At 46.0% G+C, this 16,939-nt stretch overlaps 1 protein-coding gene across 1 annotated transcript; it reads right to left on the bottom strand.

Moving 5' to 3' along the window:
- Positions 1 to 341: 341 nt before the first annotated feature.
- PRDX3 (peroxiredoxin 3) lies at positions 342 to 9,424 on the bottom strand. Its single transcript, XM_040254848.1, has 7 exons — positions 9,341 to 9,424; positions 7,742 to 7,877; positions 5,981 to 6,122; positions 4,869 to 5,004; positions 3,929 to 4,032; positions 1,505 to 1,670; positions 342 to 1,193 (listed from the first exon to the last, which is right to left on the bottom strand). The coding sequence occupies exons 1-7, from the start codon at positions 9,374 to 9,376 to the stop codon at positions 1,140 to 1,142; spliced, it is 774 nt and encodes a 257-aa protein (XP_040110782.1). The 5' UTR covers positions 9,377 to 9,424; the 3' UTR covers positions 342 to 1,139.
- Positions 9,425 to 16,939: the final 7,515 nt, after the last annotated feature.

The raw sequence follows: 16,939 nt of genomic DNA on the forward strand, positions 1-16,939 counted from the left end.
AGGCTCCTCGGCCCATGGAATTCTCCAGGCAAGAATACTGGAGTGCGTAGTCATTCCCTTCTCTAGGGGATCTTTCCAACCCAGGGACTGAACCTAGGTCTCCCACATTATAGGCAGATTCTTTACCATCTGAGCCACTAGGGAAACCATTAAAATGAATAAATGCTTCCATATTTCTTTTGTCCAGTTCCTGGATGTGGAGCCAGCATCTTATTCATCTTTGTAGCCAGCGAATTAAATGCTCAATAAATGTCTGTTGATATAATCAGAGAAGGAAAACTAGAGAGCCCCACAATATAAGTAAGCCGAAGCAAGAATTAATGGTGTTAAAAATCCAAGTATTTTAAAATATGTTTATTTTTTATTATATTTTTTACATGGAACACTTCAAGAAAGAAAATAATTATAATAATTCAAATGCATGAATGATTCAAATTCATATTGCAATCCCTGGATTCAATAAATATCCTTTCTAATTATACCCAATCAATATTAGAAATGTATGCAGACACTAAGTCAGCTAACAAAGTAAGCAAAATAACTATATAAACTATAAATCTCAGGAATGGGGAACATGCATATCAGTTAAGTCACTTTGCCACTGTGTTTTTTTTAAAAAAACATGATTCACATTTCCTTCAACCATACATTCATTGCCAAGTGTTTAATTAGGCCACTAATACTAACAACTTAAAACTATGTTCTTTAAAGAAAATTCAGTTTAATACAAAGAAATTCAAGAGGAAAATTTCAGGACCCTTGATCAGAAGTTTTCAATACCTATCGTACTACTCTGGTATACACAAAGGTTCAAGTAAGGCTGAGGAAAAAGATCTGTTTCCTTTTCCCATTGAAGACATGATCCAAGAAACAGCTGAACTACATACACACTCTGTAGAAACTAGCCATCCATCCACACCTTGCCTTGGACTCATGACGTTAGTAACTGAAAACATTTTAAAAGCCTTGGCCAACGTTACAAAAACAAAACATTTAGAGTAATACTATTTATGAATATAAGCATCACTGGGTTTTTTTTTTTTTTGCCTGCTATAAATACTAATCTTTGAAAAGCTACAAGTGAGTTCCCACTGTGGTTCTTTTCTGGTGTGGGAAGCTGCAGGTGTGCACAGGACGGTCTACTGATTTACCTTCTCAAAATATTCTCTGGAAGCAGTTGGATGGGGCTTGATCTGAAAATACAAAAACATTTCACTGTAAGTGACTTCATGATCTCAAAAGGGAGCCGAAGGACCCCAATTTTTAACCTACAGTTCTTTAACTTTTAAAAGATTGGTCTGTTTCCTTTAAAATACATGGATGAAACTGACATGAACAGCATTCCTGGGGCCTGGTCCCACCCCCACCTGCAGCAGCTTCACGCATTTGCATACCACCTCCACCCTTGCTCCAACGTGGATATTCCAGGCCAGCAGCCCTTGAGGCAGTGAGGACCTGGGACCCTCTTGGCTGGGCTCCCATTGCTTTTGGGAAGGAAACCTACTGTAGGAGACTCGGGTGTCCAGTTGGCCGGGCAGACTTCTCCATGGGTTTCCACAAACTGGAACGCCTTCACCAAGCGGAGGGTCTCTTCCACGCTTCGGCCCACTGGGAGATCATTAACGCTCAGATGCTTGATGACTCCATTGGGGTCAATTATGAAGAGACCGCTGCGTAAAGATTCATCCTCATCAGAATATCAACATCACTAGAGCTAGAAAGACTCTACTTCTATGCTGCCTTTAATTCTCCTTGATAGAGCATTTATTAAACTCTATCATGTGCTTAAAAATCAGGTTTTCCTTGTACAGAAAGCTTATCATCTCTTATTGATGACAGATGCTTTAACAAAGATAGAACTGGACTAGGCCACCACGGAAAACAGGCAGTGTGTTCACATTCACAGATTTGACCGGGATGTCTCACAGTATCTGAAGGTCACTGAACTACACAGAGCAAAGACTTCTCGTTAGTGATGCAGTAAGCATTCTTTGGGCAGCTGTATCAAATCTTGGCAAGAAACCATAAATGATTGAGAAGGGACAGAGACGTATTTTATCTGTATTCTGTAAATACATATGAGTGAATTGAATATCGGGGAGAAAATCCCATGGGAAAATTTACTGGCCTTAAGTCTAGGCAAAGCAGAAATCTAAAGGAAAACAATCCCATCACTTTTATTTTTGGCTACCCTGAGGTACAGTTTATATAAGAAAGACAGAATGAGAGCTTAGTACTCTTCCATTATTAAGTTTTCAAAATAATGAACTGGATTCCTGGAATTCTTCGAATCTTGGATTTAAATATATTTGATGTGTTTCAATCCCTTACAGTTCTTATTTTGATCCACAGATTGTCCAAGCCCATCATAGTCACTTAGCAGCAATGTAATGAGCTAACCCACCGCCCATGGGTCTGTGCTTATCTTCTATACAGGTGAGGGTGATACTCTGACTTATGCAGAGGTCATAAAACTCAAGAGGTTTCTAACAGTCCATCTTTGAAAGGGTGTGGCATCCCAAACATTGATCACTCAGGAAAAAGGCAAGTTAAAAACAAAGTCAGAAGATAAAAAGGTGGTTCTCCCTCCCTGGGCCTGGACTTAGGCTCTGAGGCTAAGGGGCCCTGGCACATGTTCCTTCTGGGTGCAGCCAAGCTGGAGTCCACCGCGTAGATGCGGAAACGGAGAGCTGGGCTGGAGATGGGCCCACAGCACAGTCTCCAGAAAGAAGGGCTTATCTTACAAGCCAGACTCGACTCCTCTCCCTTTGTCAGTCCTAATAGTAAAACCAGTAGGGAGGTAACCAAAAGGTTTGTGAGACTCTACAGGGGATTCTGGGAGGAAAACACCAGGACTCTTCTCCTTCCCTCGCCAACGCTGTCAGAGCTAGGCTTCCATTTATTAAAGGAAGGCAGTAATTTCCTCGGAGTCAAAAGGCCCAAGTTCCCAGGTGGTTTCCAGAGCCAAAATTCCAGGGTACCCCCAGCAGGCGGAAGATCAGGTACAAGGGTGGGCAGGTTCAAGCCAGCCCCCAACAAAACTGTGAGGCCCTTCAAAGTGGGATCCTCACTTGTGTCCTGGTGGTCAAGTTCTGTCCTGTCCCTCCTTCATCAGCAGCCATCATGATGCCTAGGTTCTCGTCCCACCCAGGAAGGCGGAAGGTCTGGGACAGGGCTCACAATAGCTACAAGGACCTGTGGCACAAACTCTGTAGCTGCCTCACCTTACTCAATCCTCACCACCAACCCAGGAGGTACATTCTCATTTTAATTATGGGGAGAAAAGGACTCAAAGAGGTTAAATATCTTGCTCAAAGTCATACACAGCTATTGAGCAGCTGAGCTTAAATTCAAACTCTGGTCCAGTTCCAGCGCTTGTACAAGATACCAACCATACCAGGAAACTGACTCCCACCCTTGCCGGCCCCCTCTGCTCCCTGCCCCCCGATCTCTAAGCAGTCTGATGGCTTCACTGCGAGGAGTGGCTCCCACGTGGTCAGGAAGAGTGAAGCAGTGTGACCATAAGATGTGGTACTGGAGACTTCTGTGGTGGTCCAGGGGCTAAGACTCTGCATTCCCCAATGCAGGGGGCCCTGGTTCAATCCCTGGTCAAGGAACTAGATCCCATGTGCTGCCACTAAGACCTGGTGCAGCCAAATAAAATAAACAAATATATATTTTTTAAAAGGGTAAGATATCCTTCTTCAGAAACAGGCCCAGGGAGACGCAAGGGGCACACATATCACAGTCATTTCTGAAAGACTGCCAACCCTCGCAGGAGGTATCCACTGATGCTTATTACAATAAAAGACAAATTAAGGGTTTGGGGTTCTAAAAATTCCCTACCCAGGCTTCTGTAAATTACCTATGAAGTACGATAATGCTAAACACAAAAAACAATTTTAAGTTCATACGAAACGGATCTTACCGTAGTGCAAGGCCGGGACCTTCTAACAGCACACCATAGTCTCGGGAAATCTGTTTGGTCAAATCTGACAAGAGTGCGATGTTCATATGGCCCAAACCACCATTCTGATAAAAATACAAATAAGGCTGGTGGTTACAGTGTGGCTCCCACAGCCTCCTCAGCCAGGGAACAGGACGACTGACCAACACCAGCCAGACAGCAGGAACTGAGCACCCACAGTGGGCCGAGTGCTACTTCTAAGAGGAGAAGATCTCTACTGCCTTACTTCCTCCTCCAGCAACCTGGAGTAGCTACTATCCTCATCACCATTGTACAGATGATGAAACTGAGGCACACACAGGTTGAGTAACTTGCTCCAGGTCCCAGCTAGAAAAGGGCAGAGGCAGGATTTAAACCCACCGAATACTACAGACTTTTCTAATTCTTAAAGTATCCTTTTGGTTGAAGATTCATTTCTGAAGCATAAAGATGGAATAATAATAATAAAAAAGAATACTTTGACTAATTTGATATTGGATAGTCCAACATCATAGCTAGAAATTGATTCCCCCAAGCAAGTTTTGAGGCAAGAATACTGATCATGCAGAAGAGTAAAATCAGAGAACTTAACCACTGTCCCACCTGCCTACAGGGTCCGGGGATCTACAGGGTCCAGGGATCTACAGGGTCCAGGTGAGAGGGGAGACAATGGAATCCAGCTGTTTCCCCTGTCCTGCTGAGTTTGTTCTCTGTTATTGGTTGGAAAACACAAGTGTAGTGAGGAGTAAATACATGCAATGTTACAGGAGACATGGATAGAGCTTAACAGAATCTGCCAGTAGGTTAGGACTGATAGCCTATCTCAGACTAGTCATGCTTTAACAGCTTCTAGGTTGGTCTTTCATGGGATCCAGCAGTTTTGAAGATCACAAGTGCAGAGGCGGTGTGGATATGTGTGTACCTTCCTCGGCGTGTTTATCCAGGCCAAGTGGCTGAAGTGGGAGTCCACCGACACTGCAACAACTTCACAGTTCACATCATGAAATTCATTGGCTTTGTCACTGAAAGCAATAATTTCTGTAGGACACACAAAGGTGCTAGGAAAAAAGGGCAGGAATTCTCATCAGAGAATTTTTTTTAGAAGACTTTTAAAATCTGAACAACAGTTGTCTAAAGAGTAGTTCTATTTTCTTAAAGGAGAAAAAGGCAAAAGGGTTAATCGTCCTCACTGGACTCCTGGTCACAATGATACTCCAGTTTAAAAAAAAAAAAAAATTAACCAACTTTCTATTTTAAGAATCATATCAAAATATAAGGGTGGCAGACATACTCCAAGAATAAAGACAAATTTTTATTTAAATAAGTAGCTTCATGAGAAAATTCATTTTATTATCCTTACTTTTCTCATTTCCCCCAGACCAGTGGAAACTTCCTCCCTGACAGGCTTATAGGAACCACCACTCCAGAGTGGAACGTGGGCTCGAGAGCACACGGGTTTAGTAAATGCAGCTCCCGGGCTGCAGAGCCATTAAACAAGAGCCACAGGGCTTCTCTGGTGGTCCAGTGGGTAAGAGTCTCTTTGTAGTACAAGGGACACGGTTCAATCCCTGATCCCAGATTCCACATGCCACAGAGCAGCTAAGCCTGTATACTGCAACTATTGAGCCTGCGCTCTAGAACCCAGGAGCCGCAGCTATTCTGCAACTACGGAAGCACGTAGGCCGCAAGAGAAACCACTCCAATGAGAAGCCCAAGCACTGCAAGAGAGGAGCCCCCGCTCACAACTAAAGAAAGCCCACGTGCAGCAACCAAGTCCCACTACAGCCAATACACACATACCTACATCTTAAAAAAAACCCATATTAAACCCATTAGAAGGAATGCCACTCCACCCCCTATACTCATCTCTTGTGAATTAACTACAGATGCAAGCTGTATCAACAAGGCCATCAGTGATAGAGTCAGCAATAACCCTCCCCTTGACAAGAGTAAAGATAGGCAGTGTCAGTGCGAAGGCAGCGATCTTCGCTTGCTCGCAGAATGATGTTACAGCATCACAGAAAATACACTTACAAATCCAAAGGATAGAAGAAGAGCACCAAATATTTCCCCTTAAAGTCATCAAGGCTAATTTCTTTGAACTCTCCGCTGACAACAGCTGTACCCTTAAAATAGGGTGCGTGCTGGGTGACGGCGGGGGCATGGTATGAGGAACCTGAAAAATACCCCAAAAACATGCATATAATTCGTTCGTTAAACCAACTACTTATCCGATTTTACTCAAACCTCTCCCAGTAATCAGTAGTATAATTAAAAGGTTCAGTTTAATTGTACATCTTACGAAACTGTTTCTCTTTCCATAGGTCTAGATTGTACACTAATTCAAAGTGTTATGGAAACTAAAGAGACAGGAGGGAATTCCCTGGGAGTCCAGCGGTTAAGACTCAGTTCCTGCTTCAAGGGACACCAGTGTGCTCCCTAGTCAGGAAACTAAGATCCCATGTGCCGTAAGGTGCGCCCAAAAGGCAAATAAATAGATAAAAGAAGACAGGAGAGTGTAGGGATAGATGAACATTGAATTAAGGACCAGTGAGCCTGAAGGTGGGTTCTAAGCATGGTCTGGATTTTTGCCAAGACCAGGGCGGATGGCACAAAGGAAGGAGCAGGGCAGGTGGGGAATGGGCTGTAGCAATTTGCTTGATGTAGAGAACAGGTGTGCATGGAAGGAAGACGCATGGAGGACAGAGCAAGGATGGTGGAAGGCCACGCTGAGAGGGCCCTTACATATCAGACGGATGAGTCTGTTCTTAAAAGGAGAGATAAAGGAATCACTGGAGGCTTCTGTGCCGGAGCTGGGTGATGCGTTGGCTGTTCTTAGGAAGATTAGTCGGGCAGGGGAGAGTGAGAGGAGCAGGGAGAGCCTGATGTTAGGAGGTGACTGCACCTATCTATTGAGCGGTGAGGCGGGCAATGTACGGCAGAGGGGACAGAAAGAAAGGAAAGGATGCAAGAGCTGTGTCAGGACTGCAGAGGCCAGGCTTCAGGCTGGGAAGGCAGGACAAAGGAGGCCAGGTGTCAAGATGCCCGGCTTCAGAAACAGGAGGAGCTACTGGGAGCTGGGGTTTGGGACAAGTGACCAGGAAAGTTAAACTCGTGTCATCAAGCTGATACCAGAGATTCCTTAAAGCGCCGAGGAAACTGTAAACTTTTTTAGAACACTCCACCAACAAAGGTTTTGCTAAAGTACATCCCTCACCCCCATCCTCCGCAACCATTACAAGTTAAATAGTCTTTTAAAAGGTGGGACAAACCTAGAGGAGGCCTCTTCAAATGCCACGCATTATCTGAGGCTGTGCCGAGCAAATCTCATATTTTAGAACGGAGTATAAATCTCAGGAAACAGCTGTGTGCCACTCAGATCATGGAGGAGTCCAACAGATTGGCCTAACGTGGCCATGCAGGTCTGAATCCAAAAGCCTCTGGAGTGGCTGCACGGTCCGTCCCCAGTGAGCTCACACACAGCAGGCCCAGAGACCTCTGACTGTCCCCACCCTCCTTCCATGTTCCTCGACCCAGGGAATTAAAACCTCTGGAGTCAACAAGGAAATGTGACAGTTTGCCTCAGTGAGTCGCAACCCTTGGCTGCACAAAACATACGATGTTCTGGTCCCACCCCAGAGACTGACTGAATTAGTTTGGAGTGGGACTAAGAAAGTGGTACGACAGTAAAAACTCCCCACATGAGTCTAATATATGGCCATAGTTCAGAGCTCCTGTTCAGAGGTGATAAATGTTTCCATTATCTGGTTCAAACCAAAGCATAACAACACTTACCAGTGCTAAAGGAGAATTTTGCTTGATCAGAACCACACCACAATGCATTTGTCAAGCACAGTCTTCGAGAAGCAGCAGGCCTAAGGGCTGCAGAGGCAGAAATGCCCCAAGGAATGGCACTCACATGTCGGACGAGCTAAAAAGAAAAACACTTTATATCAGAACGTATTCCCAGAATGGCGGCTGAAACCCTGCTGAAAGGGCATCAGGCCAGTAGTGGCCTCTGCTGGCCTTGTTCCTATGAACAAAAACTCCAAACTGCAAAAGCATGGATTGAGTCTACACGTTCTTGAAACTCCCTTCTGCTTCCTTATCCTTTAAGACTGTAAAGGAGACTGGGAAGACAGGGAGATGCTGGTCAAAGGGTACAACGTTGCAGTTACGGAGGATGAGTAAGTCTAGAGAGCTAATGTACAAGCAGGTTGACTATACTTAATAATACTGTATTGAAGTTGGAAATAAGAGAGTATTATTATTCTAACAGAGAAGACAGATGCACTCATCACACACACAAAGGCTAACCATGTGAAGAGATGTTAATTAGTTTGACTACAGTACTTATTTCATTACTTATATCATGATGCACACTTCAAAAATGTAATTTTTATTTTTAAAAAAATATAGGGAATTCCCTGGAGATCCAGTGGTTGACTGTAAAAGTATATACCATATACACATATAAATATAATTACCGGGTTGGCCAGAAAGTTCATTTGGGTTTAACCTGAATGAACTTTTTGGCCAAATCGACACATATTTATTAATGGGAAACAAAAGACTGAAAGGTAGAGGGAAATTACAAGAATATGAAAATCCATGCTTTTAAAAGGAACCCCAAGCACTCAGACCAGGAGACTGGCCAGGCTCTGTGTATTAAGTTCTTTACCAGCAGATATGCTGGGCATGTTCTACCATGTCAAGGTTTTCCCTTGGAAAAGACAAGGCCGTTCTGGCCCACAGAGAAGCAAACAGAGCAAAGTTCAGCCTCTGGGTGTCTGGACAGCGGTCAAGGGAAACGTTTGCTCAATTTCAGGGTCCAGCATGACTCGAGAACAAAGAGCCTGGGTGGAACCCCACCACGAGAAAGGGGAGGGCGAGCAGCCAAGAGCCGTTGGCACTCAAGGACTTTGATTACTTTGGCATGTTGGTGTCCATCCAGCATTTAAGGGGATGCGCACGGAAACCCTTGGGGTAGCCAGTCTACATGCTAAGGTAAGGAAGTTATCTGAGGTTTGGAAAAGAAGGCAATGGCCCAAGGTCATAAAGTCATTTATAGAACCGGGACCAGGGGACAGGTCGCCTGCATCCAGAGCCAGGTGCTTAGGCAGAGAGTGGACTGGGGTCCCACCACTGCGAGAGAATAGGGATTTGGAAACTGGAACGCAAGGCCGGGGGTGGGGGTGGGGTGGGCGAAGGGCGGCTCTGCGCAGGCGCGGGGAGCCTGCCTTAGAGGAGGCGGCCCCTGGTCCATTACCCTCTGACATCCTCCAAGCAGGGTGAAAGGCTCCCAGGCCAAGGGAAGCGGCACCCCACTTGGGAAGCACGTTCTCGGAGCCACCGCAGGGTCTCCGCGCCTGTGCCCCGCAGGCAGCCACTCACCGAAGCCCGGAGCAACCTTCCCGCCGCGGCCGCCATCTTCGGTGTGCAGGGGACCCGCAGGGCAGACAGAGACGTAGAGGAGGCGGGGCCTTCGGGGGCGTGGCCAGGGGCGTGGCCTCGGCGGGCAGGAGCAGGCCCGCGCCGGAGACGGGGCGTGGAAGAGCTACGACCTTCTGGCCGGTTTAGGGGCCCTCCGCCTGATACACTTCTCGGTTGTGGGGTCCCTCTATCCCACCCAGAGGATTAAGTCCTGTTAAAACTCCTAAGTAGCTTCATGCTTGGGAAAACGATACTTTGTCTCTGTTTGTCGCCCCAGCCTAAAAAGATCCAATCCAGGGTGGGAAGATAGATATTTCCATATTTGCTACTGATTTAAGAACTGACTCATTTGAAAAGACCCCGATGCTGGCAAAGATTGAAGACAGGAGAAGGGGACGACAGAGGATGAGATGGTTGTAGATGGCATCATCGATTCAGTGGACATGAGTTTGAGTGAACTCCGGGAGTTGGTGATGGACAGGGAGGCCTGGCGTGCTGCAATTCATAGCGTCGCAAAGAGTCGGACACGACTGAGCGACTGAACTGATTGAACTGTGAACCTGTGGATTACTGTTAGTGTAAAAGGCTCCCTTTCCTATTTTGGCTGGAGGTAGAGACTTCTGGCTTCTAGTTCAGTTCAGTCAGTTCAGTTGCTCAGTCCTGTCCAACTCTTTGCAACCCTATGAATTGCAGCACGCCAGGCCTCCCTGTCCATCCCCAACTCCCGGAGTTCACTCAAACTCACGTCCATGGAGTCAGTGATGCCATCCAGCCATCTCATCCTCTGTCGTCCCCTTCTCCTGCCCTCAATCCCTCCCAGCAATCAGAGTCTTTTCCAATGAGTCAACTCTTCGCATGAGGTGGCCAAAGTACTAGAGTTTCAGCTTTAGCATCGGTACTTCCAATGAACACCCAGGACTGATCTCCTTTAGGATGGACTGGTTGGATCTCTTTGAAGTCCAAGGGACTCTCAAGAGTCTTCTCCAACACCACAGTTCAAAAGCATCAGTTCTTCGGCACTCAGCTTTCTTCATAGTCCAACTCTCATATCCATACATGACTACTGGAAAAACCATAGCCTTGACTAGACGGACCTTTGTTGGCAAACTAATGTCTCTGCTTTTGAATGGAATTAATCATGAATGCAATTTCAGGGACTTCTAAGTGGCTGAGACTTGGTGCTCCCAGTGCAGGGGCTGGGGGTTCCATCTGGGGTAAGGGAACTAGAGCCTACTTGACTCAACTAAGAGTTTGCATGCTGCAACTAAGACTTGGTGCAGTCAAATAAATAATAAATGTCCTTAAAAAATCATTAATGCAGGTTTTCTGTTAGTAAGCCAAGCTGAAGAAGGAAATGGCAACCTACTCCAGTCTTCTTGTCTGGAGAATCCCATCGACAGAGGAGTCTGGCAGGCTGCAGACCATGGGATTGCAAGAGTCGGACACGTCTTAGCAACTAAACCACCACCACCAATAAGCCAAGTGGGTCAGACACATCCAGGTTTTGTTGTCCTGAAAAATCTTTGGGATGATGCGTGGGCTTCCATTTTGGCTTCTCTTGCCAAAACTGGGAGAATTAAGACAAATTTAGCATATATTTTCTGCTGATTAGTAAAGCCAAGTGCTCAGTGGTGAGCATGGTACTTTGAAGCATGTTCATCAAAGATAATAATCAAGTAAGTGTGATAAAATGTAGATCCCAAGTGGTATTTTCCAAACTGGGTTGGTGGGTGTGGAACCAAATGACACAACCTAGGCAAAGATCAGGAAAGGGAAGGATTTATTACTTGCAACAAGTAAGACTTTTTAAAAAATATTTCCTTGTCTGTGCCGTGTCTTAGTTGTGGCACACAGTATCTTCCATATTCATTGAGACATTCAAACTCTTAGTTATGGCATGTGGGATCTATCTAGTTCCCTGACCAAGGATCGAACCTGGTTCCCCTGCATTGGGAGTGCAGAGTCTTAGCCACTGGACCACTGGGGAAGTCCTAAGTAAGGAGATATTTTCCAAAGCATTGTCTCCTTAAATAGCAAAATTAGGGAAGTTTCAAGCTAAGGGTATGTGGATATGCATGAAGGGGCTTGGGTGGGAGATTGAAGTTACGAGGGTCAGAAAAGGTCAATATCATTCATCGCTTAGGTTCCAGTTGATCTGGTGGTTGAACACTTCAGGCCAATCTTTATCATTGAAACAGACCTGAATGTGTTTATAACTGAAGTATCCTTGCTATAGTTACTTCTATTGCCTGATAAAGTCATTTGCTTCTGCATTCTTTTGTTCCCTTTAGATCATAAATTACTAAGACCTGTTCAAGGACAGCACTGTGGCCAGCCTTAGATCACAAAAATAGCTTAGGCCAAAAATGGCTTTTCTTACATCAAGAAAGTCATGTCTGGTTCTCTTTCTCCAGGGAACCCCTACCCTATCTGCTTACAGGTTCAACGTGCGTGCGTGCTAAGTCACTTCAGTCGTGTCCGATTCTTTGCAACTCTATGGACTGTAGCCTGCCAGACTCCTCTGTCCATGGGATTCTCCAGACAAGAATACTGGAGTGGGCTGCCATGCCCTCCTCCAGGGGATCTTCTGACCCAGGGATCAAACCCCACTCTCATGTCTCCTACATTGGCAGGAGGGTTCTTTACCACGAGTGCCACCTGGGAACCCCTACATGGTCAACATAGATGCCCAATTCCCAGGTCTTTCGGCTTCTGAAGACTTTTCACTGCTTATCACTTCTTTTCCAAATAGAAAGCTGAAGCAGTTGCCTGTGGTTCAGCAGCTTGCCTCCAGTCACACAAGGATTCATTGACTGGGGAACAATGAGAATGGAGAACTCCTCACTGGACACATTGGTCTGCTGATCTTTGTCTAAAGTTTATCTCCCTGCTCTTGAAAAGAATGAAGTACCCTAGAATCTCCAGCCCAGAGGCCCAGAAGGAATTTCCCACTAGAGCCTTTCAATATGCTGTTCAGAAATTGCAAAGTGAGTGTCCTTCAGCTAATCTCTGGCTAGAGCCAAAGACGTCCTCTGGGAGGATAAGCAGAGTCCTCCATTTGTTCATTCCAAGAAAAGATAACCTTAGTTGGAATTGATATTTGAGTACTGTTCTGCCAACCCTTCTCTGACTACCTCCCCCATGGGTTGTTAGAAAAACCTCGAAGGTACCTAGAAATCTTTTCTCATTCTCACTCGATACATCATGCTGGGATTCCCAATAGTCTGGGGCTTCCCTGATGGCTCAGCAGGTAAAGAATTTACCCGCAATACAGGAGACACAGGAGACACAAGTTCAATCCCTGGATCAGGAAGATCCCCTGGAGTAGGAAGTAGTAACCCACTGTAGTATTCTTGCATGAGAAATCCCATGGACAGAGGAGCTGGGTGGGCTACAGTCCATGGGGCCCCAAACGGTCCGACACAACTGAGCAACTGAAAACACACACACATATACAGTCTTGTATAGATCTTAACCATACTGTGAACTTCGTGAGAGTAGAGTTCGAATCTTACTCAGCTCTGTGGCCACCGTGCTTAGGCTAGTACCTGGCTCATAAATGCTCAGAAAAAGTTCATCGAACTAATGAATAAGCAGTGGCTGACATAGTGGCCAAAACGTTCTTTCCACATTCATTCTGGGGTAAAAAAAATCTCTTTATTCAGTTTTCTCTAGCTGTCACAACAAGGACATAGATTGTTCCCCTAAAGGAAAAAGACAAACTGAACTTGTCTTCATTACCAAAAGAGTAGAAAATAACTGAAATTCTCCTTTTTGAGTTTGGGGGAAGAATTTTTGGACCTAGACGAGGGAAAGACAAATGAAAAGATATATGCCACTTTTTTATGATGATTAGGAAAATACCTCCCTGGAACCACAAGTTAATATTCTGGTAACCGGGGCTACAATTAGAGATGGCAGACATTACTCTGGGTTTTACTGAGTTCTTCCTCTTTCCATGGCTAAAAGCATTCGTCTTCCCCCTTTTTTCCTATTGATGAGGGCCCCAGATTCAGCTGTCTTCTGGGTTCTGAGGAAGATGCACCCTCAATGCTGAGCCACGTCTCCTGGCAAAGGCCTCTCCGGAAAACCTCATCCCTGAATTCCCACTGCCTGACCTCAGGCTGCTCCACGCAGCGAGTAGCAGATGAAGTCAACCTGTCCTCTGTTCAGAACCCCACAGATTATTTCACCTTCCTGAGTCTGAGACTTCCCATTCTGCCCCCAGCACACCTCGCCTTCCTTCTGAGCCTTTCCTGAGTCTTTCCTTTGCTATCTTTATTGCCTATCCCCCAACTGTTCCCTGGAGGAGTAGTATAGAATCTGCCTGCCAGTGCAGGAGACTCAAGAAACACAGTTTTGTTTTTTTGTTTTTTTTTTTCGATCCCTGGGTCAGGAAGATCCCCTGGCGTAGGAAGCAGCAGCCCACTCCAGTATTCTTGCCTAGAAAGTTTCATGGACAGAGGAGCCTGGCGGGCAACAGTCCTTGGAGCTGCAAAGAGTCAGACACGACTCAGCATGCGTGTATGCATCTATTCCCACCCCTGCCTCCTTTTTCAATAGACTGTACATATATATATATGTGTGTGTGTGTGTGTGTGTATATATATATATATATATATAAAATTTTTTTTGAATGCACTGCAGGGCACATGGGATCCAACTGATGCCCCCTGCATGGGAAGCATGGGGGTCTTAACCACTGGACCACTAGGGAGGTTCTCAATAGACTGTATTTTTTAGAGCAGTTTCAGAGCAAAATTGAGTGAAAGCCCAGAGATTTCCCAGGTACTCTCTGGCTCCTCGCCTGCACAGCCTCCTCAACCATCCGCCAAGGTGGTGTATTTGCTACAATCCATGAACCTACACTGATAATGTCATGATCACCCTGAGTTTGCATTAGGGTTCACTCTGCTGTTGTACATCCTATGGGTCTGGACAAATGTGTGCTGATGTATATCCATCATTACAGTATCACACATAATACTCCACTGCCCTAAAAATCCTCCTCCTAACTCTAGACCATCTACCCCCTTTTTAGAGTGGTGTCTCCCAGCCAGCCTGCCAACATCTCCGCTCGGATATCTCTTACTCAGCCCAAACTCAACAAACACAAGACCAAACACTTGCTTTCTCTCCGCAAACCTATTCCTCACTACCTCCTCGCTGCCACCGCAGCCAACCAGCACCCAAAGGATGGATGTCTTCCTTGTCCACTGTCCACCTCAGTCCAGGCCAACATCATTTTCCCCCTGGAATTTTCATAGCTTCTTAGGGCCTCTTGGTGGTCAAAAAGGCTTAGGTCACTTCCATGATGTGAGGTTGTTGGTTTTTTTTTTTATGTGGACCATTTTAAAAGTCTTTATTGAATTTGTTACAATATTGCTTCTGTCTTACATTTTGGTTTTCTGTCTTACCTTTTGTTTTTTCGGTCTGGAGGCCTTGGGGGATGTTAGCTCCCTGATTAGGGATTGAAACCAAACCGCATGGATTGGAAGATGAGCTCTTACCACTGGGCCCCCAGGGAAGTCCCGAGGTCTGTTTTAAAAGGGAAAGAAAGCACAACACAAAGTCCATGCAGCTGTAGCACAAGTCTCTGTGTCCCTCAGACCCTGCTACTTCTTTGGACCCCCGAGATTCCTAACTGCCCTTAGCTGCATCTCTGTGTTAAGGGCTTTCAGAACTGGGAGAGCTGGACCACCCACCCCTGCGGAAAGACAAATCTAAGAGAATTAACCCTGTTCTTGTTTGGGAAATCCCATGGACAGAGGAGCCTGGCAGGCTACAGTCCATGGGGTTGCAAGAGTTGGACACAACTGAGCGGCTAAACCACCACCACCACGGCAGCTTTCGCAGTGGCCAGATGGGAAGAGCTGGTGTCAAAATACCACAGCTCCCCTGCTCCTGGGTAGATAACCTGAGGTATGTTTCCTGGAGTTTCCAGAGGGATTAGGTTGCAGTTACCTATGGAGGTTACTTAACACATTTTTACCAGCTGCTTTCCTGTCTGAGCTCCCCGTGCCTCACCTGCACTTCTGGTACCTCCCAAACGAGCTCCTTGCATTGAATCCTAGGCTCAACGTCTAGGAGAACCCAAGCTTAAACATGCCTCTACAAAAATGGTAATACAAAGTGCTATCCACAGGCTGACTGCAGGATTTAGGCATAAATATTTAGTCATAATTTATTCCATACTGGGAGAGCTGGTGTTGGGAACCAAGTTGAAAGGTGGAGGATGGAACTTCTCTGGTGGTCCAGTGGTTAAGAATCTGCCTGCCAACGCAGGGGCACACCGGTTCGATCCCTGCTCCGGGGAGATTCCACAGGCCTCGGGGCAACGAAGCCAGCGTGCTACAGCTATGAGCCCACACTCTAGAACCCATGCTTGGAAACCAGAGAAGCTGTTGCAGTGGGCAGCCGAAGCGCTGCAACTAGAAGCAGCCCATGAGCAGCAATGAAGACCCAGTGCCGCCGAAAATAAATAAATGAATGAGAATACGGTGTAATTCTAGAATAATACAATTTAAGAAAGAGAGAAAGGTAGAGGATGAATGCCATCTTTCTCAGTTCTGTCAGCCTCTCTGCAACGAACTTTATTCAGAGATGTTGCGAAAGTCCACACATGAGGCCCATCCCATCACCCCATCTGCCTCCTTTCCTCCCTGCCTCCCATGATGGGTCCAGAAGCTTCCTAACCTGTCCCTCTGCTTTCACTGCCTCCCTCCGATGCATCCTCAGCAGCAAACACCGACCAGGTCATTTCATCTCCTACATAAAACTCTTCAATGGCTTCCTGTTTTTTATTAGGGTAAAACCCCAATTCATACAGGGTCCTACACAGTCTGTGCCCCTGCCTTCTTCCAGACCACTCATTTTGGGCCCACCCACCCCATTCCTGCTCCAGCCATACTGATTTATTCCTGCTTCCCCAACACCCAGTCCACACCTTGGCACCTGCTGTGCTCTTTGACTGGAATTCTCTCCACTCATGTCTGGCTGCAATCACCATCTGCAGTGATTTTGGAGCCCAAGAAAATAAGCTCTGCAGCTGAAATTAAAAGACGCTTGTTCCTTGGAAGGAGAACTATGACAAACCTATATAGCATATTAAAAAGCAGAGATCTCACTTTGCTGACAAAGGCCTGTAGAGTCAAACTATGGTTTTTCCAGTAGTCATGTATGGATGTGAGAGTTGAATCATAAAGATGGCTGAGCACCAACAATTGATGCTTTCTAACTGTGGTGCTGGAGAAGACTGTTGAGAGTCCCTTGGACTGCAAGGAGATCAAACCAGTCCATCCTAAAGGAATCAGTCCTGAATATTCATTGGAAGGACTGATGTTGAAGCTGAAGCTTCAATACTTTGGCCACCTGATGTGAAGAGCTAACTCATTGGAAAAGATCCTGATGATGGGAAAGATAGAAGGCGGGAGGACAAGGGGATGACAGAGGGTGAGATGGTTGGATGGCATCACTGACTCGATTGACATGGGTTTGGGTGGGCTCCAAGAGATGGTGAAGGACAGGGAAGCCTGGAGTGCTGCAGTCCTTGGGGTCGCA

This window comes from Oryx dammah, unplaced genomic scaffold, assembly GCF_014754425.2.
Source record: "Oryx dammah isolate SB20612 unplaced genomic scaffold, SCBI_Odam_1.1 HiC_scaffold_14, whole genome shotgun sequence".
NCBI classification, from domain to species: domain Eukaryota; kingdom Metazoa; phylum Chordata; class Mammalia; order Artiodactyla; family Bovidae; genus Oryx; species Oryx dammah.

Coding starts and splice junctions, on each gene's coding strand:
- PRDX3 (XM_040254848.1), bottom strand. CDS start 9,376: ATGGCGGCCGCGGCGGGAAGGTTGCTCCGGGCTTCG. Junction 7,878..9,340: donor GAAGGTTGCTCCGGGCTTCG/GTGAGTGGCTGC, acceptor TTTTCTTTTTAG/CTCGTCCGACATGTGAGTGC. Junction 1,194..1,504: donor GGACACCCGAGTCTCCTACA/GTAGGTTTCCTT, acceptor TTGTATTTTCAG/ATCAAGCCCCATCCAACTGC.